The sequence below is a fragment of the Lampris incognitus genome, chromosome 7 (genome assembly GCF_029633865.1).
Source record: "Lampris incognitus isolate fLamInc1 chromosome 7, fLamInc1.hap2, whole genome shotgun sequence".
Lineage (NCBI taxonomy): Eukaryota > Metazoa > Chordata > Actinopteri > Lampriformes > Lampridae > Lampris > Lampris incognitus.
Window position 1 is genome coordinate 64,994,899 of NC_079217.1, and position 26,771 is coordinate 65,021,669.

Sequence of the window (26,771 nt, forward strand, 5' to 3'; positions counted from 1 at the left end):
CTGCAAAGCCTGTGGTTAAAACTGTGAGGAAATGCACCGATGAGTCAAAACTGGAGCTCCAGGCCTGCCTCGACTGCACTGACTGGAGTGTTTCTGAGGCTACATCTACAGACCTGGACGAACTTACTGACACCGTGACACCTTACATCAGCTTTTGTGAGGACATGTGTGTCTGCCGACCAAAACCTTCTGTACCTTCAACAACAATAAGCCCTGGTTCACAGCAAAACTCAGGCAGCTTCGCCAGGCCAAAGAGGAAGACTACACGAGTGGAGATAGGATCCAGTACAGCCAAGCCATAAATATACCCACAAAGGAGATCAGAGTGACAAAAATGTGCTACTTTGAAAAGTTGAAAAAAGGGTTTTCTGCAAATGAGCCAGCATCAGTCTGGAGCTGTTTGAGAGGCATTACCAACTACAGGACACCATCCCTCCACACTGCAGGGCAGGTAACCATCAACTGACTGACGATCTAAATGGGTTTTCCTGCAGGTTTGATAAGCAAACTTTCCCACCCCTCACCCTCTCCGGCCACAACACACAACCGACTGCACTACCTGCCAGCCACTCTCCCCTCCCCACCAAACCCCCCACCTGCACTCAGGATCTGTGTTGAGGATGTGCACCAGCTCTTCCAGAGACAGAAGATCAGGAAGCCACTGGGCCTGGATGGCGTGTCATCCTCCTGTCTGAAAGTCTGTGCTGACCAGCTGGCCCTCATTTCCACACTGATCTTCAACAGATCACTAGAGCTGTGTGAAGTCCCCTCCTGCTTCAAGAGCTCCACTACCATCCCCGGTCCCCAAGAAACCCCGTATCACAGGAATAAATGACTACAGGCCCATTGCCCTAATGTCTGTGGTCATGAAATTCTTCAAGAGACTGGTGTTGGCCCACTTGAAGGAAATCACAGGCCCCTTGGTCGACTTCCTGCAGTTTGCTTACCAAGCAAATAGGTCAGTGGAGGATGCAGTCAACATGGGATTGCACTACATCTTCCAACACCTCGACTCACCAGGAACACATGCAAGGGTCACGTTTGTGGACTTCAGCTCAGCGTTCAACACCATTGTCCCAGACATCCTCTACTCCAAGCTCACCCGGCTCACTGTAACAGCCCGCATCTGCCAGTGGATGAAAAACTTCGTGACTGACAGGAGGCAGCTGGTGAGGCTGGGGAAAATCTCATCCAGCACCCGGACAATTAGTATTGGTGTCCCCCAGGGATGTGTGCTCTCCCCTCTACTCTTTCCCCTCTAAACAAATGACTGCACCTCAGGTGACCCGTCTGTTAAACTCCTGAAGTTTGCAGATGACACAACCATCATTGGCCTTATCCGGGATGGTGACAAGTCTGCATATAGACAGGAGGTTGAACAGCTGGCCCTCTGGTGCGGCCATAACAACCTAGAGCTGAACACACTCAAAACAGTAGAGTTGAGAGTGGACTTCAGGAGGAGCCCCCAAACACTGCCCCCCACCCCCACCATACTCAACAGCACCATGTCTATGGTGAAAACCTAGCGTGACCCTCCCACGTGCTACGTTTCCCTGGCAAAACTCCTCACTGTCAGGTGAAAAGAAGCGGCTGGCGACTCCACATGTATCAGAGGAGGCATGTGGTAGTCTGCAGCCCTCCCCGGATCAGCAGGGGGAGAGGAGCAGCGACCGGGATGGCTTGGAAGAGTGGGGTAACTGGCAGGAGAAAACTGGGGAGAAAAAGGGGGGAAAATCCCCACGCCCCCCAAAAAAAGTCAAAGCCTCTCTCTCTGGTACAGACGCATGCTTTCTTTGTGGCCATGTCCGTCTTTCTGTCTCCTAGCAACAGCAGCAAATTATTGGACCCCGTAAGCTCCACTGGTGTTGTTCTATAAAGTGACATGACCTCTTCAAAAACGTCACAAATGATCACAGGTAACAAGTGTTCGGGTTTGTGAGAATAAAGCGCCATTTTCTAAATGAGCAAATATATAAAGATTCATTCATTCATTCATTCATCATCAGCCACCTCTCTGGGGTGGGGTCGCGGTGGCAGCAAGCTAAGTAGGCCACTCCAGACGACCCTCTCCCTAGCAACTCCCTCCAGCTCCTCCTGGGGGATCCCAAGGCGTTCCCAGGCCAGATTGGACATGTAGTCCCTCCAGAGAGTTCTGGGCCTACCCCGGGGTCTCCTCCCAGTTGGACGTGCCTGATAAACCTCCAAAGGAAGGCGCCCAGGAGGCATCCTGATCAGATGATGACTACAGACCCATCCACCTCAACTGGCTCTTTTCGACGTGAAGGAGCAGCGGCTCTACTCCGAGCTCCCTCCGGATGTCCGAGCTCCTCACCCTATCTGTAAGGCTGAGCCCAGAAACCCTATGGAGGAAACTCGTTTCAGCCGCTTGTATCCACCATCTCACCCTTTCAGTCACTACCCAAAGCTCCTGACCATAGGTGAGGGTTGGAACCAAGACTGACTGGTAAATTGAGAGCTTTACCTTCCGGCTCAGCTCCCTCTTCACCACAACGGTCCGGTACAACGTCCGCATTACTGCTGCTGCTGCACCAATCCACCTGTCAATCTCCCGCTCCACCCTACCCTCACTCGAGAACAAGACCCCGAGATACTTGAACTCCTTCACTTGAGGCAACAAATATATAAAGGTAATTCCCTGAAAGTGCAACACTCGTGAATCTGTGCAATTTACCCTTTGACCTCCATTCATTTCACACTTACTTCACTTCAAATCCCCCTAGTGGTCATTTTCAGAATGGCGCACCTTTCACTAAAGTACCTTCGATAGCGCGGTGCAAATTCATCAGACATCCCGTCATTATCAAAAGCCCCGCCCCCTCACCTGTGTTGCTTGGCGATCTCTGGTGGCCCCGCCCCGACCCTTCAGGCATGGTGTGATGATGTCACAGGAAGCGGAAACCTGGAATAAAAGGGAAAAACCATATGAACTCTCACGTAGGCGATATGATTCGTGTGTTTATGCGGCTTTGTGTGTCACGTGATGGAGCCACTCGCCATATGGGCGGTGTTGGTCCATGACGTGGTCTCATTCAGGTGAAGGCTGCTACGCAACTAACACCAGTAACACACAGGGCTGTCTGCACAATCAACACCAGTAACACACAGGGCTGTCTGCACAATCAACACCAGTAACACACAGGGCTGTCTGCACAATCGACACCAGTAACACACAGGGTTGTCTGCACAATCAACACCAGTAACACACAGGGCTGTCTGCACAATCAACACCAATAACACACAGGGCTGTCTGCACAATCAACACCAGTAACACACAGGGCTGTCTGCACAAACGACACCAGTAACACACAGGACTGTCTGCACAATCGACACCAGTAACACACAGGACTGTCTGCACAAACGACACCAGTAACACACAGGACTGTCTGCACAATCAACACCAGTAACACACAGGGCTGTCTGCACAAACACCACCAGTAACACACAGGGCTGTCTGCACAATCAACACCAGTAACACACAGGGCTTTCCGCACAAACACCACCAGTAACACACAGGGCTGTTTGCACAAACACCACCAGTAACACACAGGGCTGTCTGCACAAACACCACCAGTAACACACAGGGCTGTCTGCACAAACACCACCAGTAACACACAGGGCTGTCTGCACAAACACCACCAGTAACACACAGGGCTGTCTGCACAATCAACACCAGTAACACACAGGGTTGTCTGCACAATCAACACCAGTAACACACAGGGCTGTCTGCACAATCAACACCAATAACACACAGGGCTGTCTGCACAATCAACACCAGTAACACACAGGGCTGTCTGCACAAACGACACCAGTAACACACAGGACTGTCTGCACAATCGACACCAGTAACACACAGGACTGTCTGCACAAACGACACCAGTAACACACAGGACTGTCTGCACAATCAACACCAGTAACACACAGGGCTGTCTGCACAAACACCACCAGTAACACACAGGGCTGTCTGCACAATCAACACCAGTAACACACAGGGCTTTCCGCACAAACACCACCAGTAACACACAGGGCTGTTTGCACAAACACCACCAGTAACACACAGGGCTGTCTGCACAAACACCACCAGTAACACACAGGGCTGTCTGCACAAACACCACCAGTAACACACAGGGCTGTCTGCACAAACACCACCAGTAACACACAGGGCTGTCTGCACAATCAACACCAGTAACACACAGGGCTGTCTGCACAATCAACACCAGTAACACACAGGGCTTTCCGCACAAACACCACCAGTAACACACAGGGCTGTCTGCACAAACACCACCAGTAACACACAGGGCTGTCTGCACAAACACCACCAGTAACACACAGGGCTGTCTGCACAAACACCACCAGTAACACACAGGGCTGTCTGCACAAACACCACCAGTAACACACAGGGCTGTCTGCACAAACACCACCAGTAACACACAGGGCTGTCTGCACAAACACCACCAGTAACACACAGGGCTGTCTGCACAAACACCACCAGTAACACACAGGGCTGTCTGCACAAGCTGGTAGGCCTCCTAATACAGCCCTGTCCAGACAGCACACAACACGCAGGGTATCATGGGTAATGTTTTACCATGTGTGCGATGTTGTAGGTTGGTGTGTTTTGTGTGTTGTAGATTGGTTTGTGTGGTGACTTGTAGGTCGGTGTGTGGTGTGTTGTAGGTTGGTGTGTGTGGTTTGTTGTAGGTTGATGTGTGTGGTGTGTTGTAGATTGGTGTGTGTGTGTGTGTGTTGTAGGTGTGTGTGTGTGTAGTGTGTTGTGTGGTGTGTGTGTGGTGTGTTGTAGATTGGTGTGTGTGGTGTGTTGTCGGTCAGTGTGTGTGATGTGTTGTAGGTCGGTGGTGTGTGTGTGTGTTGTAGGTGTGTGTGTGTGTGTGTGGTGTGTTGTAGGTGTGTGTGTGTGGTGTGTTGTAAGTGTGGTTGTAGGTGTGTGTGTAGTGTGTTGTGGGTCAGTGTGTGTAGTTGGGTGTGTTTGGTGTGTTGTAGGTGTGTGTGTGGTGTGTTGCGTGTGTTGTAAGCGTGTGTGTGGTGTGTTGTGTGTGTTGTAGGTGTGTGTGTGGTGTGTTGTGTGTGTTGTAAGCGTGTGTGTGGTGTGTTGTGTGTGTTGTAGGTGTGTGTGTGGTGTGTTGTGTGTGTTGTAGGTGTGTGTGTGGTGTGTTGTGTGTGTTGTAGGTGTGTGTGTGGTGTGTTGTGTGTGTTGTAGGTGTGTGTGTGGTGTGTTGTGTGTGTTGTAGGTGTGTGTGTTGTGTGTGTTGTAGGTGTGTGTGGTGTGTGTTGTAGGTGTGTGCGTGTTGTAGGTGTGTGTGTGGTGTGTTGTGTGTGTTGTAGGTGTGTGTGTGGTGTGTTGTGTGTGTTGTAGGTGTGTGTGTGGTGTGTTGTGTGTGTTGTAGGTGTGTGTGTGGTGTGTTGTGTGTGTTGTAGGTGTGTGTGTGGTGTGTTGTGTGTGTTGTAGGTGTGTGCGTGTTGTAAGTGTGTGTGTTGTGTGTGTGTGTGTTGTAGGTGTGTGTGTGGTGTGTTGTGTGTGTTGTAGGTGTGTGTGTGGTGTGTTGTGTGTGTTGTAGGTGTGTGTGTGGTGTGTTGTGTGTGTTGTAGGTGTGTGTGTGGTGTGTTGTGTGTGTTGTAGGTGTGTGTGTGGTGTGTTGTGTGTGTTGTAGGTGTGTGTGTGGTGTGTTGTGTGTGTTGTAGGTGTGTGCGTGTTGTAAGTGTGTGTGTGTTGTGTGTGTTGTGTGTGTGTGTGGTGTGTTGTGTGTGTTGTAGGTGTGTGTGTGGTGTGTTGTGTGTGTTGTAGGTGTGTGCGTGTTGTAAGTGTGTGTGTGTTGTGTGTGTTGTAGGTGTGTGTGTGGTGTGTTGTGTGTGTTGTAGGTGTGTGTGTGGTGTGTTGTAAGTGTGTGTGTGGTGTGTTGTGTGTGTGTGTTTGTGTGTTCCATCAACACAGTGAACTCCACAAAATCTTCGTCTGCACAACAGAAACGAACAGTAAATGTTCTGTTTAAAGAGCCCATTCTCTCTCCCTCCCTCTCCTTCTCTCCCTCCCTCTCTCCCTCTCCCTCCCTCCCTCCCTCCCTCCCTCCTTCTCTCTCTCCCTCCCTCTCCCTCCCTCTCCCTCCTTCTCTCACTGCCTATCTCCCTCTGCCTCCCTCTTCCTCTCTCTCACTGCCTATCTCCCTCTCTCTCCTTCCCTCTCCCTCCCTCTCCATCCCTCCCTCTGCCTCTCTCTCCCTCCCTCTCTCCCCCTCTAGGGCTCTCTCTTTACTCTCCTCTCTCTCTGCCTATCTCCCTCTCTCTCCCTCCCTCTCTCCCCCTCTAGGGCTCTCTCTTTACTCTCCTCTCTCTCAGTTCAGTTCACTTCAGTTTGTGCTTTATTGGCACGACATACGTTTTGTACATATTGCCAAAGCATGTAAAACAACAACACAACACTACAATGATTATAATAACAGCAACACAACAATGAATATGATAACAGTAACACAACAATGGTTATAATAGCAGTAACACAACAATGATTATAATAACAGCAACACAACAATGATTATAATAACAGCAACACAACAATGATTATAATAACAGCAACACTACAGCGATTATGATATCCAATAACAACAATAGCAATAGGGGCTGTCTCTGTCTCCCTCTCTCACTCTCTCCTCTTTCTCTCTCCTCTCTCTCCTCTTTCTCTCTCTCATTCTCTCTCCTCTTTCTCTCTCACTCTCTCTCCTCTCTCTCCTCTTTCTCTCTCTCATTCTCTCTCCTCTTTCTCTCTCACTCTCTCTCCTCTCTCTCCTCTTTCTCTCTCTCATTCTCTCTCCTCTTTCTCTCTCTCCTCTTTCTCTCACTCTCTCTCCTCTCTCCTCTTTCTCTCTCTCCTCTTTCTCTCACTCTCTCTCCTCTCTCCTCTTTCTCTCTCTCCTCTTTCTCTCTCACTCTCTCTCACTCTCTCCTCTTTCTCTCTCTCCTCTTTCTCTCACTCTCTCTCCTCTCTCCTCTTTCTCTCTCTCTCTTCTCTTTCTCTCTCTCCTCTCTCCTCTTTCTCTCCTCTCTCCTCTCTCCTCTTTCTCTCACTCTCTCCTCTTTCTCTCCTCTCTCCTCTTTCTCTCGCTCTCTCTCTCCTCTTTCTCTCTCTCTCTCCTCTTTCTCTCTCTCCTCTCTCCTCTTTCTCTCACTCTCTCTCTCTCTCTCCTCTTTCTCTCGCTCTCTGTCTCCTCTTTCTCTCGCTCTCTCACTCTCTCCTCTTTCTCTCACTCTCTCTCGTTCTCTCTCTCCTCTTTCTCTGGCTCTCTCCCATTTTGGTGTTTACTCCCAGCAGTAATGTGAAGCCAGTGTTTGGCTCGTATTATTGTGTGGTCACTGTGGTTTTGAGGAGGATACCTTCAGATCAGAGCCAGGAAGTGGCTCCTCTCGTTCGCTCTCTAACTCACGTCTCAACGCACACACTCAGACAGCAGCACCGGCTTCACTGCAGGGCAGATGAGCGGAAGCCGTCGACCTTCTACACCTTCACTTCTTCTCTCTCTCTCTCACCATCTTCACCCATCCATCCATCATCCAAGCTGCTTATCCCAACCGGGGTCGTGGGATGCTGGAGCCTGCCAGGCGGGACGACACCCTGGACAGACCGCCAGTCCATCACACAGGGCCACACAGTCACACACATTCACACCTAGGGACAATCTAGTACGGCCGAGTCACCTGGCCTACAGGTCTTTGGACTGTGGGGGGAAACCGGAGCCCCCGGAGGAAACCCACACAGACACGGGGAGAACATGCAAACTCCACACAGAGGACGACCCAGGACGACCCCCAAGGTTGGACTACTCTGGGGTTCGACCCAGGACCTTCTTGCTGTGAGGTGATCGCGCTGACCACTGCACCACCGTGCCACCTCCACCGTCATCCATCCTTGTATTTTCATCAGTTCATCTGGACACAACGTTTAGTGGGAGAAACGTTTCATCATCATCTAAGCAACTTCTTGGTCTCACCTGACTGCAGGTGTCCCCAGCCTTCTTAGTCTCACCTGACTGCAGGTGTCCCCAGCCTTCTTAGTCTCACCTGACTGCAGGTGTCCCCAGCCTTCTTAGTCTCACCTGACTGCAGGTGTCCCCAGGCTTCTTTGTCTCACCTGACTGCAGGTGTCCCCAGCCTTCTTAGTCTCACCTGACTGCAGGTGTCCCCAGGCTTCTTTGTCTCACCTGACTGCAGGTGTCCCCAGCCTTCTTAGTCTCACCTGACTGCAGGTGTCCCCAGCCTTCTTAGTCTCACCTGACTGCAGGTGTCCCCAGCCTTCTTAGTCTCACCTGACTGCAGGTGTCCCCAGCCTTCTTAGTCTCACCTGACTGCAGGTGTCCTCAGCCTCATAAAAGCACAGTGGCGAAACCACTGAAACCAGCGATCGGTTTCATATGCCAACTGCCCTGACCATTAACTAGAGTTACTACGGTCACGTGTACTATTGTGTACTATTCACAGAGGATTGGGAATGTTTGCAATCACAGCATTGTAAGATGCTTAGCCCCCCCCCCCCAGTTCAGGGATGGTCAGTCCCTCTTCACATAGATGGCCTCTTTGACTCCCCGTTCAAACCAGAGTTCCTCCCTATCAAGGATGTGCACATCCTCATCCTTGAAAGGGTGGCCAGTGGCCTGTAGATGGTGTAGACTGCGGAGTCCTGGCCTATAGATGGTGTAGACTGTGGAGTCCTGGCCTGTAGATGGTGTAGACTGCGGAGTCCAGGCCTGTAGATGGTGTAGACTGTGGAGTCCTGGCCTGTAGATGGTGTAGACTGTGGAGTCCTGGTCTGTAGATGGTGTAGACTGTGAAGTCCTGGCTTGTAGATGGTGTAGACTGTGGAGTCCTGGCCTGTAGATGGTGTAGACTGTGGAGTCCTGGTCTGTAGATGGTGTAGACTGTGGAGTCCTGCCCTGTAGATGGTGTAGACTGTGGAGTCCTGGTCTGTAGATGGTGTAGACTGTGGAGTCCAGGCCTGCATATGGTGTAGACTGTGGAGTCCTGGCCTGTAGATGGTGTAGACTGTGGAGTCCTGGTCTGTAGATGGTGTAGACTGTGGAGTCCTGCCCTGTAGATGGTGTAGACTGTGGAGTCCTGGTCTGTAGATGGTGTAGACTGTGGAGTCCAGGCCTGCATATGGTGTAGACTGTGGAGTCCTGGCCTGTAGATGGTGTAGAGTCCTGGTCTGTAGATGGTGTAGACTGTGGAGTCCTGGCCTGACGTGTTAGCTCTCCTGTACTGTGCCATCCTCTTGGCCAGCGTGTGTTTGGTTTCCCCGCTGTACTCGTCACGACAACACACGTTTTCATGTTGTGTCTTCTAATCTGTGCTGATGATGAACAGCTTTATCGTCCACCCAAGGGCGTAGGACTGGTAAAAGCTGTATTTAGATTTTGTCAAAATGAAAACACATGAGCGCTGGTCGGGTGTAGAAAGAGGTCTGCGGTGCTCATCGGTTTGTGGATCCTACCACTAACTGCATCGTTACAGAAATCCGAGGCACTTTGTGACACAACGTCGCGGTGAAGCAAATAGAATTAAACGAATCATTAAAAGAAACTGGGACGTATTGAAAAGTGAGAGTTCTCTTAGAGACGCTCTTCCAGATGCCCCAACAGTCAGCTGCAGAAAGGCCCCAACCCTTCATCACAGACTTGTGAAGAAGCTCCTCCCTGTACAACACACCACAGAGCAGGTAGCCACACGTTTGGGAATTGCAATCGTTGTGTTAACATGACTGACACCAACTACTTCACTGCCATAACATCACGTCACGTCATTTATAGACTGCAACACCTCATTTGTGGGTTACGGACTTGAGTGTCCGTGTGCTTGTTTTCATACCGGGAGAACAAAGCACAAACTGAAGGCAAGACTGGCTGAACATAAACATGATATAAGAATTGGCAACCCTCAATCCCCCACGGCCTTACAAACAGGCTGACCACGGCAGCTGCACTACGCTGAAATATCTGGTCTAAACCTCATAGCAAACCCAAGAAGAGGTGGACACAGACTCGCACAACGGACTCTGACAAAGAGAATCTTTCTGAGGCATCCGGGTGGCGTGGCGGTCTGTTCCGGCTTGGTCGGGCGTCCCTACAGACACAATTGGCCGTGTCTGCGGGTGGGAAGCTGGATGTGGGTATGTGTCCTGGTTGCTGCACTAGCGCCTCCTCTGGTCGGTCGGGGCGCCAGTTCGCGGGGGGGGGGGGGGATAGTGTGATCCTCCCACGCGCTATGTCCTCCTGGTGAAACTCTTCACTGTCGGGTGAAAAGAAGCGGCTGGCGACTCCACATGTATCAGAGGAGGTATGTGGTAGTCTGCAGCCCTCCCCGGATCAGCAGAAGGGGTGGGGCATCGACTGGGATTGCTCGGAAGAGTGGGGTAACTGGCCAGATACAACTGGGGGGGGGGGAATCCACCCCCCCCCCAAAAAAGAGAATCTTTTTGGATATATACATTGAAAGCTACACAACACCCTGGTTTAAATGGGGAATTGAAACATGAAGGTGCTTCTATATATATTCTTTGTTTGCTGCTTTATTGCTGTTTTGCTCTGATAGTGTGTGTTTGACTATATAACTCCCTCTACCCAAAATGGTCTGCCATGTGACTTTACTGTCTACACTAATCACGTGACTACTCACCTGCCCACAATGATCACGTGGCAACCCGTTAACTTCCAAAAGAAACAGCCCAACGGCAACCGTTCTGACTTGCCCTGGTGGAGGCCATAATGGCTGAGAGCCGTGGGCATGCTTTTAACTGTTAACTCGGACTCAACAGCCAAGAGACATTAAAGTCTTTTCAAATTTATTACCCCCCCTGAGTACTGTTGGATTTTGTTGACTACTATAAAACCAGCAGAGAATAATGTCACATGATCATGAAAATAATTAGCGGTAACACTAAATAGGCTATTCTACACATGTTGAACAATAAACAGCAGCTGGCGTTAGCCGGGTACGTGATCACTAACTTTTAATGATATTTGCTTGGCTGAAAGCATTGTTTTGTTAGCCACGCGCCAAACTGCCTGATAGCCAACGAAGAAAATGTGCATTTTCCTCCAAGACTCGACGATGTCAGCCAGACGAAGGTGAATAAGGCTTTTCACTTGGTTACACTCAATTCGACAGTTGTTTGCACTCAAGTCCATTTTATTGGTATAGCCCAATATCACAAATTACAAATGTGCCTCGGTGGGCTTTACAGCAACACAACAGTCTGTCCTCCATGCTGCCCTTGAATCGGATAAGGAACAACTCCTTAAAAAAAACTTTAGCGTGCCAATGTAATGTGTAACATTCCTCTGGTGGACACCAGATGACATCAGTCAGGAGATGGAGTACAAGATGGTGCACTTGTTCAGTGCTACCTCACCTCCGAGTTGTGCCAGCTTCACCCTGCGTAAATGTCCCAAAGACAGCAGAGATCAGTCCAATGTCCAAGCAGTCAACATGGTGCTGAAGAACTTACGTGGACGACTGTCTTAAATCAGTCCAGTCAGCAGAAGAGGCAGTGTTGCTGTATCACACCTAGCAAGCTGTATGTGGAAAGGGCAGCTTCAGACTCACCAAATGGGTAAGCAATAGCAGGGCCATGCTGTCTGCTATCCCGGAAGAGGAGCATGCAACAGAGGCTAAATACCTTGACCTGGCTCGAGATACACTTCCCATAGAAAGAGCTTCTTTTGGGGGGGGGGCGGTAGCTCACCTGGTACAGCACGCACCGCATAAGGCTGAGTCCTTTCCGCAGTGGCCTGGGTTTGAATCCAGCCCAGGTCTTTTGCTGCATGACATCCCCCCCTCTCTCCCCTGCCTTCCCTCTCTCTCCCCCTCTTGACTACCACTGTCAAATAAAGGCAGAAAATGTCCAAAAAAAAAGAAGAAGAAAGAGCTTTGGGAGTTCACTGGTGTACCTAGTCTGACAGCTTCAAGTTCAAGATCATTATGCCGGACAAAACTCCCACCAGGAGAAACTTCCTATCCATCGTGAGTTCTGTTTGATCCACTGGGTATCTTGGAACCGGTCATGTTCTCAGTGAAGGGAATCCTGCAAAGGCTCTGCAGACTGAAGCTAGGCTGGGATGTTCTGATACCTGATGAGTTTGCTCATGAGTGGCCTGCACGGAAGACAGGCTTCACCAGCTAATGGACCTCAGTGTTCCTAGGTTTTTTCAAGCCTGCAGGCTTTGGTGAAGCAGTACTCAACCAACTGCACCACTTTGCTGACGCTAGTAAAGAAGATTACGGGATAGTTAGCTACATGCTACTGAAGAACAGCAGCAACAAAGCCCACTGAGCGGTTGTCATGGGGAAGGCCAGAGTGGCTCCACCTAAGCCCATGACTATCTCTCACATGGAGCTCACCACAGCCACCATGACTGCCTGTATGGACAAGATGTTGAGAGTGGAGCTGCAGCTGACGCTCCAAGAGTCTGTGTTCTGGTCAGACAATGCAACTGTGCTGAAGTATATCAGAAACAGAACAAGCAGATTCTGCACTTTCGTCACTAACCGAGTAGAGACCATCTTGAAGATCTCTATAACATATCAGTGGAGATTTGTTAATACGGCACAAAACCGCAGACCACGCATCAAGGGGGCTCACGGCAGAGAAACTCATCCAAAGCCATACTTGGTTACAGGGGCCAGATTTTCTCACCAAGCCTATGGAAAATTGGCCTGAGAACCTGGACCACCCCGGGGACCTAAAGACAGAGGACCCAGAGGTGAGGAACGCCATGGTCAGTGTGACTGCAGCTGAAGATCAAAGGGATGCAGTACTGGAGTTCATGCAGTACTTGTCTTCCTGGATTTGCCTTGGGAAGGCGGTCGCTTGGGAAGGCGGTCGCTTTGGATGCAGACTGAAGAGGTCGCTTAGTTGAGTGATGAAACGTGTCTGTCGATAAACGTTGTATCCAGATGAACTGATTCAACCCTCCTGGATTAGAATGATGTATAAATAGATATCAAACCTTACACAGAGTAAGCAATAATGAGAAACAAAAGAAGATTGAACAATGAATGATTACAAAATAAATCAAAAAGAAAACAAGAAACAATGAGCAAAGAATAATACTAAATAACATGGGCATCAGAATTATGAATGCATAATAAAATGAGTAAATTACTTTATGAGTCTCAATCTCCAACTTATATTAAGAGCAGGATTGAAATATGAATAATCATAATACTCATAAGGAACTGTTGTAGCATTGTCATTATTTTGACATTAAATTTGGCACCATGCCCAAACAGTGCACCAGCAGATCGAAGAGAGGAGGAGGACAACAGTTGTCTAAGTGTAAACCAGTGGTGATTCTGTATGTGGCGGGAGTGTCGGAATAGTCGAGACTTGTATTTTCAAACACCGCATCACAGTTGCTTTCAAACCCCAAAACACGCTGCACCAGAAGTTGGTCCAGCCCAAGGATCAGGTCCCCCGGCACAAACAGAGCAATATAGTGTACAATGTTAAGTGTCAGGAGGATTGCAATGACTTGTACATCGGGGAAACCAAACAGACGCTGGCCAAGAGGATGGCACAACACAGAAGAGCTAACACGTCAGACCAGGACTCCACAGTCTACACCATCTACAGGCCAGGACTCCACAGTCTACACCATCTACAGACCAGGACTCCACAGTCTACACCATCTACAGGCCAGGACTCCACAGTCTACACCATCTACAGACCAGGACTCCACAGTCTACACCATCTACAGGCCAGGACTCCACAGTCTACACCATCTACAGACCAGGACTCCACAGTCTACACCATCTACAGGCCAGGACTCCACAGTCTACACCATCTACAGGCCAGGACTCCACAGTCTACACCATCTACAGACCAGGACTCCACAGTCTACACCATCTACAGACCAGGACTCAACAGTCTACACCATCTACAGACCAGGACTCAACAGTCTACACCATCTACAGGCCAGTGGCCACTCTTTCAAGGATGAGGATGTGCACATCCTTGATAGGGAGGAATGCTGGTTTGAACGGGGAGTCATCTATGTGAAAAAGGAATGACCATCCCTGACCCAAGGGGGGGGGGCCTAAGAGCCCTGACACACCAAATCGACTAGGGGCGATGAAGGCCGACTGTTGGGTTGCCTCACGTCGCCTGCCGTCTGGGCCAAAAAGTAGCACTTGAACACACCCCAAAGACTACAGCCGACAGCCCTGATTCACGAGCTTATAGCACTGATTCACTAAGCTGAACGGCCAATCAGAGTGATCTCTCTCGCCGACGGGCTCTGCCGATTCAACACGGCGAATTGGCCGAAAAGCTGCCGACAGGGGTCCGACTAGTGCCGATGGTGTGGGACACACCGCAAAAACTAGGGTCACAAGACACTCACCGACGGCCCGACGGCATATCAGGGCCCTAAGAGTACATCTGTCACCATCTTACAATGCTGTGACTGCAACCACTCCCCAATCCTCTGTGGCTAGCACACATGGGTAACTCGGAGTTAACGCTCACGCCCATATCTGCATATGAAACTGGTGGTTGGTTTGGGTCGTTATGCCCCTGTGTTGTTTATAAGGGTGGGGACACCTGCAGGCAGTTGAGGCCGGAGAGGTCACTGAGGTGAGTGATGTAACGTTTCCGTCACTAAACGCTGTGTCCAGACGAACTGACTCAACTTCCTGGAATATTGAGCATCAAGACACCTTTTTTCTTCTTCTCTCAGTCCCTCTCAGTTCAGTTCAGTTCAGTTCAGTTCGGTTCGGTTCGGTTCAGTTCTTCCTCAGTCTCTTTCTTTGTGCTCCTTCCTCAGTCAGTGGTCATATTAAAACTAAACAAAGACACAGTAGGATAGCCTGCACACTGTCTGTCTGTCTGTCTGTCTGTCTGTCTGTCTGCCTGTCTGCGTGTCTGTCTGTCTGTCCTCCAGTGTGAGAGGAGAAAGCGGGGGTACAAGTGAGGGTCTGTAGAGGAAAAAAATGTCTTTCTTCCCCACATGGAGGAGGGAGGAGACAGAGAGAGAACACATGTAATGTTTGGCTGCCAGACAAGAATGCATCTCCATTCTCCACTCCCTGCTGCGTGTGAGAGTGTGTGTGTGTGTGTCTGTGTGTGTGTGTGTGTGTGTGTGTGTGTGTGTGTGTGTGTGTGTGTGTGTGTGTGTGTGTGTGTGTGTGTGTGTTTGCTTTTGTCAGGTCAGACCTCCAGCAAACACATAAGACAGGACATTAAGACGGGGAGACCCAATTAGTACATTCTACCCCTGTTTGTGTGTGTGGGTGTTTGTGTGTGTGTGTGTGTGTGTGTGTGTGTGTGTGTGTGTGTGCAGCTGTCTTCTGAGGAATCGAAAGATGTGGGTCAGGCAGGTGGTCGTAACAAATAACACACGCAGCATTTGTCAGTGTGGGCGCCCTCAGACGGTTGTATTAATAGCAGTAACATGTGCGTGGCTCTGCAGCTCTGCAGCAACACACCAGCCTGGAACCAAAACGTCGAAGGCTAAAATCCCTGAACGGGCTGCAGAACTCCCGTCCCTTCCCACCTCACCAGCCTTTTACAAGACGCCCTTGAGCAAGGCCTAACGTCCAGCAACCAACAGTAGAAGACTCTGGTTTTACTGGTCAGCTCCCAGTAACCAACAGTTGAACACTGTTACTACTGTTGGTTACTGGGAGCTGACGAGTACAACCACAGTCTTCTACTGTTGGTTACTGGGAGCTGACCAGTAAAACCACAGTCTTCTACTGTTGGTTACTGGGAGCTGACCAGTAAAACCACAGTCTCCTGCTGTTGGTTACTGGGACCTGACCAGTAAAACCACAGTCTCCTGCTGTTGGTTACTGGGAGCTGACCAGTAAAACCACAGTCTTCTACTGTTGGTTACTGGGAGCTGACCAGTAAAACCACAGTCTCCTGCTGTTGGTTACTGGGAGCTGACCAGTAAAACCACAGTCTTCTACTGTTGGTTACTGGGAGCTGACCAGTACAACCACAGTCTTCTACTGTTGGTTACTGGGAGCTGACCAGTAAAACCACAGTCTTCTACTGTTGGTTACTGGGAGCTGACAAGTACAACCACAGTCTTCTACTGTTGGTTACTGGGAGCTGACCAGTAAAACTAAAGTGTTCTACTGTTGGTTACCAGGAGCTGACCAGCGCTAACACAGTCTTCTGCTTTTCATTACTGGGAGCTGACCAGTAAAACCAAAGTGTATTATTAGGGCTTAAGTCTCCCGGTCGACTGGTTGATTGGCAAGGGTGGGTAGGAACAGCAGGGGCAGAGATCACAGTGTGGGTGAGCACAGAGAAAATCAGGTTGGCCTCACCATCGGCGGTCACTTGGGGTCGAGTATGACCTCTGGGTCTTCAGGTGGGTGTAGAGGCCGATCCTGGAGCCACATAATGGGAGGACGCCTGCGCGTGACAGCTTTTTACACTGATGCTCCTGCAGCCATCACACGGTCCTTGGCAGGGGGAGGCCAGAGTCCAATGGCATGGAGAACCAAGACGATTGGGGACCACCCTCTGTTGCAGCCTTCATCCACCTTCACTGCCACTGTGATCTGGGGACATCTTCCACCAATTCAACTGTTGAGGTCTTTGTTGGATCGCGCTTCGTCTGGAACCTCCTCCTTTACCCATCCGCCTTGGGTGACCCTACCAGGAGCCAAGCTCTGGACGGCCTAGATCTTGGGATCATTGTTACATGCAAGCTTCTCCACCATGGCAAGGTGGCGATCCAGGAGAAGGTTCGGGTTTACCTAGCCCGTCCAAGACCTACTACTACTACTACTACTACTACTACTACATTCGGCTGCTCCCGTTAGGGGGCGCCACAGCAGATCATCCGTTTCCATCTCTTCCTGTCCTCTGCATCTTCCTCTGTCACACCATCCACCTGCGTGTCCTCCCTCACCCCACCCGTCCAAGACCAATCGTACTTGATAGGTTCTGAGTCGCAACAGGCCATTACAATTATACTTGCCTGAATGCACCACAGTTTAATCATATAAGCCTTATTGCACATTATCAGAGGTGACGTTATAGGCACAGCTGGCAAACACAACAGCATCATTAATCAAGCGTATGGATAGAGGTACACTGGCACCAACACGCCCAGTAACGTTAGAGACGACAACATAGCCTGGTGCATGCGCAGCAACGTCAGCATAAAACCCAATTGTACACCCAACAAAAACTACACCCAACAAAAACCATACTGTTGAAATAGGCAACAGGCTGCTGCAGTCTGAACTTGTAAATTAGCTTACTTTTGATGATTACAGCTGGAGATGGTGGGGGGGAGGTTGGGGGGAACACTGAAATTATTTCATTATAGTTCAACGAGTCAGTCAGTTGTCTTTCATAGGAGAGCAGGGACCAAGAGTTCAGTCTGGCGTTTGGATCCCTTCTCTGTAATCCTCGCTTTCGCTGTACTGTCCGCCACCAGGCACGAGTTTTCCTGGCCGATCGAGATACGGCACAGGAAGTGCGTCACCCACCCAGTGGCGGGCTAAGCAATGGCGGACGGTGGACAAAAGTTCAGAATAACTCATTAGAAGACCTTTTGAATTAAATAACCGTTTTACAAATAAAATATTGTTGTTAAACCAATTTGGGGAAACGGTTTTGTTTATTTATTCCTTTTTCTTTCATTTTGTATTTTATTTACCCCATAAGCACATGTGTCTGTCTGTATATATTGGTGCTGATTGATTGACGTTGATTAATCCTGCATGTTATAAATAAAAATTGTTTTAAAAAAATGGCGGACGGTGGTGTCACAGAAAAATGGCGGACAGTGGAGCAACTCTGCGTCTGATTGGCTAATACTCGTTGAGAGAGCGTTCACCTGGATTCCGGGGAGACTCGCCCCTACTCTGTCTCTGATTGGCTAACCCTATCCCTAACCCCACCCTAACCCTAATCAACCGAGACAACGAGTACTAGCCAATCAGAGGCAGAGTTCCCGGAAAACGGGTACGAAAAAAAATCACGCCTGTAGAACCCCCCCCCCCCCCCCCATTTGTATCTGGCGAATTACCCCACTGTTCCGAGCCGTCCTGGACCTGGTCATTGATGGTAGCTGTGGAAACTGCCCGGCGGAGGAGGCAATGAAGGCGAAGGAGGAGTGATGGAAGACGGGACAAAACCAGTGAACCTTGGACTCGGTGGAGAGATCTGCGCGAGTTGAGGGTTCCAGACCGACTTGACCACTAAGTCTACTTATTAATACTGCCCCACGATTTACTCCGCCTTCATCGTAGCACTGATATCGGGCTTTCTTCTGACTGGGATTCTTACGGTCGTGTCTTGCTTTGGATAGCAGCTAGCGGCTAGCCATGTTGCTAATGCTACCGCTAGTTAACGCTAACAGCCAGAAACTGAACCAGGGGCTACCCGATCTCAGTGCTGTTTGTTTCTGGAGCAAAAGAAACAAACGTTAGCTTCTGACGGTCGGCGTTAGCTAGCGTTAGCCATGTTGCTAACAGCCAGAGACGAGCTGTTGCTCATCAAAGGGGCGCGTTTTCTTGCGGCGGGGCTCTCTAACAGGAGCAGTGGACGTTACTACACTCCGTTAGAGTAAAGGAGCTGCTGGGCAGACAGACGGCGGAAGGTTGCAAGACGCCTCCAGGTAAAATGCGGTAACGTGGGAGTGCAGGAATGAGGAGACGGAGAGGTCGAGTCGAGTCAGCAAGATGCAGCGCAATCCCTCGGGGCAACCAGCTAACCAACCGCGAGGCTGCTGCCAACATGGCTCCGCCCCGGAAACCCTAAGCAGTGCCTGCGTCAGCACTCTGAACGACTGCCTTAAAGGAGCAGCAGCCCCTGGTGACTCTACCCTCAGCTGTGTATCACCACAGTAAACTGGCCGTTAGTTCTCAAGTTCAGTATAAAATTAGGACAAGTTCACTTGACCCCTTCGGTGAGCACAATCCTTGACGGAAATCTGTAAAACAAATGCACGTTGCTGGGAGTTGCTAGGCTCCGAGGAAAACCTAAATCAGTTGTGTTTGCGACAGCGGATTCTTTTTGCGACAGCGGCGCAAACCGCTTGGAAATGTTGGGTGGGGGGCGGGGTGTGTGTGAAAAGTCGTCTACTTCCGCTTGAAACAAACTGCTTTGTTTCGCCACGATTTAACCTGCGCTGGCAGCAGCTCCTAGCGGACAGTAGGCTTCCTGCGTGCAATGTGCGGGCTGCGCACTGCGTGGAAGAGGAGGAGCTGCTCGCCATCTGGCATTTGCGAAATAACACTCGAAAAACCTGACCCATCATCATCACGTGGCGAACAGGACGCAAGAAACAAGGTGCTTTTTAAATTAATGTCAACAGTGTTAGAAATAATAATGCTGTGATTGCAAACATCCCCCAATCCTCTGTGAATAGTACACGTGGCCATTGAAACTCTAGTTAATGGTCACGCCCATAGTTGCATAGGAAACTGATCGTTGGCTTCGGTCGTTATGCCACTGTATTGTAGCGAATTCGGGGGACAACGCAACCACTGGAACTGCCGTGGCCGGGACGCGAACCCGTATCGCCCGCATGGCAGGAGGCATCGCTAACCGCTAGACTAAAGGGTCAGACCCGCGAGCCAGCGGCCAGCGTGTCTACTAATCCATGCACGTTACACTATTGTGTATAAGGGTGGGGACACCTGCGGTCAATTGAAACTGAAGAGGTCACTTAGATGATGATGAAACGTTTCTGTCATAAATGTTGTGTCCAGATGAACTGATTCAACTTTCTTTGAAATCCAGGTAAGGAAAGCACAGGAAGTTGAATCAGTTCATTCTGGTTTGAATGGGTTCGAGCCTCAGGATAGTCCAACCTTGGGGGTCGTCCTCTGTGTGGAGTTTGCATGTTCTCCCCGTGTCTGCGTGTGTGTGTGTGTGTGTGTGTGTGCGTGGGGGGAGGGGGCTGTGTGATGACCTGGTGGCCTGTCCAGGGTGTCTCCCCACCTGCAGCCCAATGACTGCTGGGATAGGCTGCAGCATCCCCGCGACCCTGCGAGCAGGAAAAGTGGTTCGGATAATGGATGGATGGATGGATGGATGGATAATGGATGGATGGTTTGAATGGGGATTGAGAGAGGCCATCTGTATCTATGTGAAGAAGGAACTACCATCCCGGAACCGGGGGGGGGTGTGACTAAGTTACTTCATCAGTCTCAGCTGACTGCAGGTATCTCCCAACCTTATAAACAACACAGTATTACGGCTGAAACCAGTGATCGGTTTCATATGCAAATTGCCATGACGCTTAACTAGTGTTGTAAGCATTGTAAGATGGCGATTGGTCACCATCTTACAGTGCTTACAACTGAACCGGGGGAGGGGGGGGCTAAGAGTGCATCTGTCACCATCTTACAATGCTGTGGATTGCAACTATTCCCCACTCCTCTGTGAATAGTACACATGACCATTGTAACTCTAGTTAATGGTCACAGAAATTTGCATATGAAAACTGGTCGTTGGTTTGAGTCGTGATGCCACTGTATTGTTAACAAGGGTGGGGACACCTGCAGTCAGTTGAGACCGAAGAGGTCACTTAGACGAGTGATGAAACGTTTCTCGCAATAAATGTTGTGTCCACATGAGCTGATGCAACTTTCTGTGATGAACAGAAATGGACTTTCTTTTCATACAGATGGTGGTGAAGAACTCGCCCCGTTGAGCTGTTGCATCATAGCTGCACATGTGTGGCTGGATCAGTGTTGTGCAACCACTGTGTTGCTCTCCTGCTCCAGTCAGCACATTACTCCCAGCATAAAGTCCCAGTGGTTCCCCAGTACTCAGCTGTACAGAGGGCGAGCAGCAGTGCAACAAACCAAGAACTTGGGCAAGTCTGAGAATAATGTAATTGTAATTCAAATACAACTACACACACATCATGTTACATACACTCATCATCTCATAATTTCTGTGTCTTGCTTGAATTCACAGGGCAAAAAACCAGGCCCAGTAGAGAAAATGGCAGCGATGGCTGCAAAACCAAAGCAGAGAAAAAAATGGCAGAGGGAGTGGGGTGAGAGATTCGTAATATTGTGAAATTAAACTACGTACACAGAATAGCTTATGTGTTGGATGTCTATGAATTTGCTTCAAGTAGCAGCACACTATACAACGGCGTTGGTGGAGAGGTGATGGATCTGTCTGTCCTCACAGTGCCAGAGATCTACAAGGACTTCGCCCCTGTTTCTGCACCAATGATCTGCACCATGGGTCTCACCTGCGAAATGATTCAAGTGAGAAAACAGAGAACGGACCTCTTTTTTTCATTGCTGTTGTTTCATTACTTTGCACTGGCCCACACCCCCTAAAAATATTCAAATGGAATGCGACCGATAAGGCTGTCAGGTAGCGTCAGTGACCGATAAGGCTGTCGGGTAGAGTCGGTGACCGATGAAGCTGTCAGGTAGCGTCAGTGACCGATAAGGCTGTCGGGTAGAGTCAGTGACCGATAAGGCTGTCAGGTAGAGTCGGTGACAGATAAAGCTGTCAGGTAGAGTCGGTGACCGATAAGGCTGTCAGGTAGAGCCTGTGACCGATAAGGCTGTCGGATAGAGTCAGAGACCGATAAGGCTGTCGGGTAAAGTCGATAACCGATAAAGCTGTCGGGTAAAGTCGGTAACCGATAAAGCTGTCAGGTAGAGTTGGTGACCGATAAAGCTGTCGGGTAGAGTCGGTGACCGATAAGGCTGTCGGATAGAGTCAGAGACCGATAAGGCTGTCGGGTAAAGTCGATAACCGATAAAGCTGTCGGGTAAAGTCGGTAACCGATAAAGCTGTCAGGTAGAGTTGGTGACCGATAAAGCTGTCGGGTAGAGTCGGTGACCGATGAGGCTGTCGGGTAGAGTCGGTGACCGATAAAGCTGTCGGGTAGAGTCGGTGACCGATAAGGCTGTCGGGTAGAGTCATGACCGATAAGGCTGTCGGGTAGAGTCAGAGACCGATAAGGCTGTCGGGTAGAGTCAGAGACCGATAAGGCTGTCAGGTAGAGTCAGAGACCGATAAGGCTGTCAGGTAGAGTCAGTGACCGATAAGGCTGTCGGGTAGAGTCAGAGACCGATAAGGCTGTCAGGTAGAGTCGGTGACCGATAAGGCTGTCGGGTAAAGTCAGTGACCGATAAGGCTGTCGGGTAGAGTCGGTGACCGATAAAGCTGTCGGGTAGAGTCGGTGACCGATAAAGCTGTCGGGTAGAGTCGGTGACCGATAAGGCTGTCAGGTAGAGTCGGTGACCGATAAGGCTGTCAGGTAGAGTCGGTGACCAATAAGGCTGTCAGGTAGAGTCAGAGACCGATAAGGCTGTCAGGTAGAGTCAGAGACCGATAAGGCTGTCAGGTAGAGTCAGAGACCGATAAGGCTGTCAGGTAGAGTCAGAGACCGATAAGGCTGTCAGGTAGAGTCAGTGACCGATAAGGCTGTCAGGTAGAGTCAGAGACTGTCGGGTAGAGTCAGAGACCGATAAGGCTGTCGGGTAGAGTCAGAGACCGATAAGGCTGTCGGGTAGAGTCAGAGACCGATAAGGCTGTCGGGTAGAGTCAGAGACCGATAAGGCTGTCAGGTAGAGTCAGAGACCGATAAGGCTGTCGGGTAGAGTCAGAGACCGATAAGGCTGTCGGGTAGAGTCAGAGACCGATAAGGCTGTCGGGTAGAGTCAGAGACCGATAAGGCTGTCAGGTAGAGTCAGAGACCGATAAGGCTGTCAGGTAGAGTCAGTGACCGATAAGGCTGTCGGTAGAGTCAGTGACCGATAAGGCTGTCGGGTAGAGTCAGAGACCGATAAGTCTGTCAGGTAGAGTCGGTGACCGATAAGGCTGTCGGGTAGAGTCGGTGACCGATAAAGCTGTCAGGTAGAGTCAGTGACCGATAAGGCTGTCGGGTAGAGTCAGAGACCGATAAGGCTGTCAGGTAGAGTCAGAGACCGATAAGGCTGTCGGGTAGAGTCAGAGACCGATAAGGCTGTCAGGTAGAGTCGGTGACCGATAAGGCTGTCAGGTAGAGTCAGAGACCGATAAGGCTGTCAGGTAGAGTCGGTGACCGATAAGGCTGTCAGGTAGAGTCAGAGACCGATAAGGCTGTCAGGTAGAGTCAGAGACCGATAAGGCTGTTAGGTAGAGTCAGAGACCGATAAAGCTGTCAGGTAGAGTCAGAGACCGATAAGGCTGTCGGGTAGAGTCAGAGACCGATGAGGCTGTCAGGTAGAGTCAGAGACCGATAAGGCTGTCAGGTAGAGTCGGTGACCGATAAAGCTGTCGGGTAGAGTCAGAGACCGATAAGGCTGTCAGGTAGAGTCAGAGACCGATAAGGCTGTCGGGTAGAGTCAGAGACCGATAAGGCTGTCAGGTAGAGTCAGAGACCGATAAGGCTGTCAGGTAGAGTCGGTGACCGATAAGGCTGTCAGGTAGAGTCAGAGACCGATAAGGCTGTCAGGTAGAGTCAGAGACCGATAAGGCTGTTAGGTAGAGTCAGAGACCGATAAAGCTGTCGGGTAGAGTCAGAGACCGATAAGGCTGTCGGGTAGAGTCAGAGACCGATGAGGCTGTCAGGTAGAGTCAGAGACCGATAAGGCTGTCAGGTAGAGTCGGTGACCGATAAAGCTGTCGGGTAGAGTCAGAGACCGATAAGGCTGTCAGGTAGAGTCAGAGACCGATAAGGCTGTCGGGTAGAGTCAGAGACCGATAAGGCTGTCGGGTAGAGTCAGAGACCGATAAAGCTGTCGGGTAGAGTCAGTGACCGATAAGGCTGTCAGGTAGAGTCAGTGACCGATAAGGCTGTCGGGTAGAGTCAGAGACCGATAAGGCTGTCGGGTAGAGTCAGAGACCGATAAGGCTGTCGGGTAGAGTCAGTGACCGATAAGGCTGTCGGGTAGAGTCAGTGACCGATAAGGCTGTCGGGTAGAGTCAGAGACCGATAAGGCTGTCGGGTAGAGTCAGTGACCGATAAGGCTGTCGGGTAGAGTCAGTGACCGATAAGGCTGTCGGGTAGAGTCAGTGACCGATAAGGCTGTCAGGTAGAGTCGGTGACAGATAAGGCTGTCAGGTAGAGTCAGAGACCGATAAGGCTGTCGGGTAGAGTCAGTGACCGATAAGGCTGTCAGGTAGAGTCAGTGACCGATAAGGCTGTCAGGTAGAGTCGGTGACCGATAAGGCTGTCGGGTAGAGTCAGAGACCGATAAGGCTGTCGGGTAGAGTCAGTGACCGATAAGGCTGTCGGGTAGAGTCAGTGACCGATAAGGCTGTCGGGTAGAGTCAGAGACCGATAAGGCTGTCAGGTAGAGTCAGAGACCGATAAGGCTGTCAGGTAGAGTCAGAGACCGATAAGGCTGTCAGTAGAAGTAGAAGACTGCGGTTGTTCTGGTCAGTTCCCAGTAACCAACAGTAGAAGACTGTGGTTGTACTGGTTAATTCTTAGTGTGTGTGTGTGTGTGTGTGTGAAGATATTTGGGCGGTTGTTACGTTTTTACAGTTTCAGTTTTACAGGACTGAACAGGACTCAGTGGATCCATGTTTTATTTACTCTTGTTATGGAGAGACGCTCCAAACATGAGCCTCCAGTCAAACACAGCCACGAACCCACATCTGTCTGTCAGTCTGTCGGTCTGTCTGTCAGTCTGTCTGTGTGTCGGTCTGTCTGTCAGTCTGTCTGTGTGTCGGTCTGTCTGTCAGTCGGTCGGTCGGTCTGTCTTTCTGTCGGTCTGTCTGTCGGTCTGTGTGTCTGTGTGTCGGTCTGTCTGTCTGTCAGTCTGTCTGTCTGTCAGTCTGTCGGTCTGTGTGTCTGTCAGTCTGTCGGTCTGTCTGTCAGTCTGTCGGTCTGTCTGTCAGTCTGTCGGTCTGTCTGTCGGTCTGTGTGTCGGTCTGTCTGTCAGTCTGTCTGTCAGTCTGTCGGTCTGTCTGTCAGTCTGTCGGTCTGTCTTACAACTTCAAATGAGTGTTACTGGTGTGATTGTTAAGTTTACATTCTTGCCAAAGTGGTATTCTAGAGCACCAGAACTGTCTGAACAATGAGCAAGTAACCTCTATTCTCTCTATCCTCTATCCTCTATTCTCTCTCTCTATTCTCTCTATCTCACTAGCTCTCTAACCTCTATGCTCTCTATTCTCTCTATCTCTCCATCTCACTATCTCTCTAACCTCTGTTCTCTCTATCTCACTATCTCTATTCTCTCTCTCTATCTCACAATCTCTCTGTCTATTCTCTCTATCTCACTATCCTCTCTTCTCTCTATTCTCTATCTCTCTAACCTCTATTCTCTCTATCTCACTATCTCTCTAACCTCTATTCTCTCTATCTCACTATCTCTCTAACCTCTATTCTCTCTATCTCACTATCCTCTATTCTCTCCCTCTATTCTCTCTATCTCACTAGCTCTCTAACTACTATTCTCTCTATCTCCCTAACCTCTGTTCTCTCTATCTCTCTACTCTCTATCGCTATTCTCTCTATCTCACTCTCTCTAACCTATATTCTCTCTATTCTCTAATCTCTATTCTCTCTATCTCACTATCTCTCTAACCTATATTCTCTCTTCTCTAATCTCTGTTCTCTCTATCTCTAACCTATATTCTCTCTAACCTCTATTCTCTCTATCTCTCCTCTATTCTCTCTATCCTCTATTCTCTCCATCTCTCTAACCTCTATTCTCTCTTGTGCTCTATCTTTTTTTCTCATATTAAGTCATGTCCCACTTCAGTCTGGTCTTAATGATGTGTGTTGGACTCGCGTTCACTGCCAGGAATCCACTCTAAACCCTTCTCTGGACCTGCGCCCCACACACACACACACACACACACACACACACACACACACACCAAGGTACTCTCCGGTACTCAGCTCATTCCAGACTCAAAACCTTCTCATTGTTCAGGACGTGAAAAATGAAATGCTATCGATCCCGTTAGACAACCCCCTCCTGCCCCCAAATGGGGGTGAAAGGTCAGAGTTCAAGGCCAGGAGCAAACTCTGCAACACCACTGTCATGGAGCTTCAGTATGCAGACGACAACGCCTTCGTAGCACACTCTGCAGAAGACCTCAGGACATTCTGAATGTCTTGCCAAGGCATTCAGAATGTCCTGGGTCGAGCATCAGACATCAAGAAGACCCAGGTCCTATGCCAACCTCCACCCAACCAGCCATGTCCCCAGCCCACCAGAAAAGTAGACAACAAAGTTCTTGAAAACGTTGATCACTTCCCCTACCTCAGCAGCCTTCTCCCCTCTAAAGCTGACATCGACTCTGAGGTCAACCATCGCCTGAGTTGTGCCAGTGGTGCTCATGCCAGACTCAGGAAAAGAGTCTTTGAAGACCGAGACCTAAAGGCCCAAACAAAACTCCTGGTCTAGAGCGCTGTTGTTCTCTCCACCCTGCTGTATGGAGCAGAGTCATGGACCACCTACAGCAGGCACCTGAGAGCCCTGGAACAATACCACCAAAGATCCTTAGGAAAGATCCTGAGGAACAGCTGGAAGGACAGATGCACCAACATCAGTGTTCTGGAAGAAGCCAACATGACTAGCATCACCACCACCATAATGCAGCACCAACTCTGATGGACAGGCCATGCCATCCACATGTCCAACACACGGCTCCCCAAACAGATCCTGTACCCCCAGCTGAAAGAAGGTCAGCCAGCTCCCAGTGGACAAACTAAACGTTTCAAGGACAATATCAAGACCAGTCTGAAGAAATTCAACATCACACCGAGCAACTGGGAACACACTGCACTGGATAGGCG

General features: G+C 50.0%; 1 protein-coding gene across 1 annotated transcript in view; it reads right to left on the reverse strand.

The window, feature by feature from the left end:
- plekhg2 (pleckstrin homology domain containing, family G (with RhoGef domain) member 2) overlaps positions 1-26,771 on the reverse strand; it is a 175,082-nt gene that overhangs the window by 117,327 nt on the left and 30,984 nt on the right. Inside the window, exon 2 of the mRNA XM_056282925.1 lies at positions 2,843-2,920. Coding sequence (XP_056138900.1) covers positions 2,843-2,891 — 49 coding nt within the window. The 5' untranslated portion in view covers positions 2,892-2,920. The remainder of the gene's footprint in view (positions 1-2,842; positions 2,921-26,771) is intronic.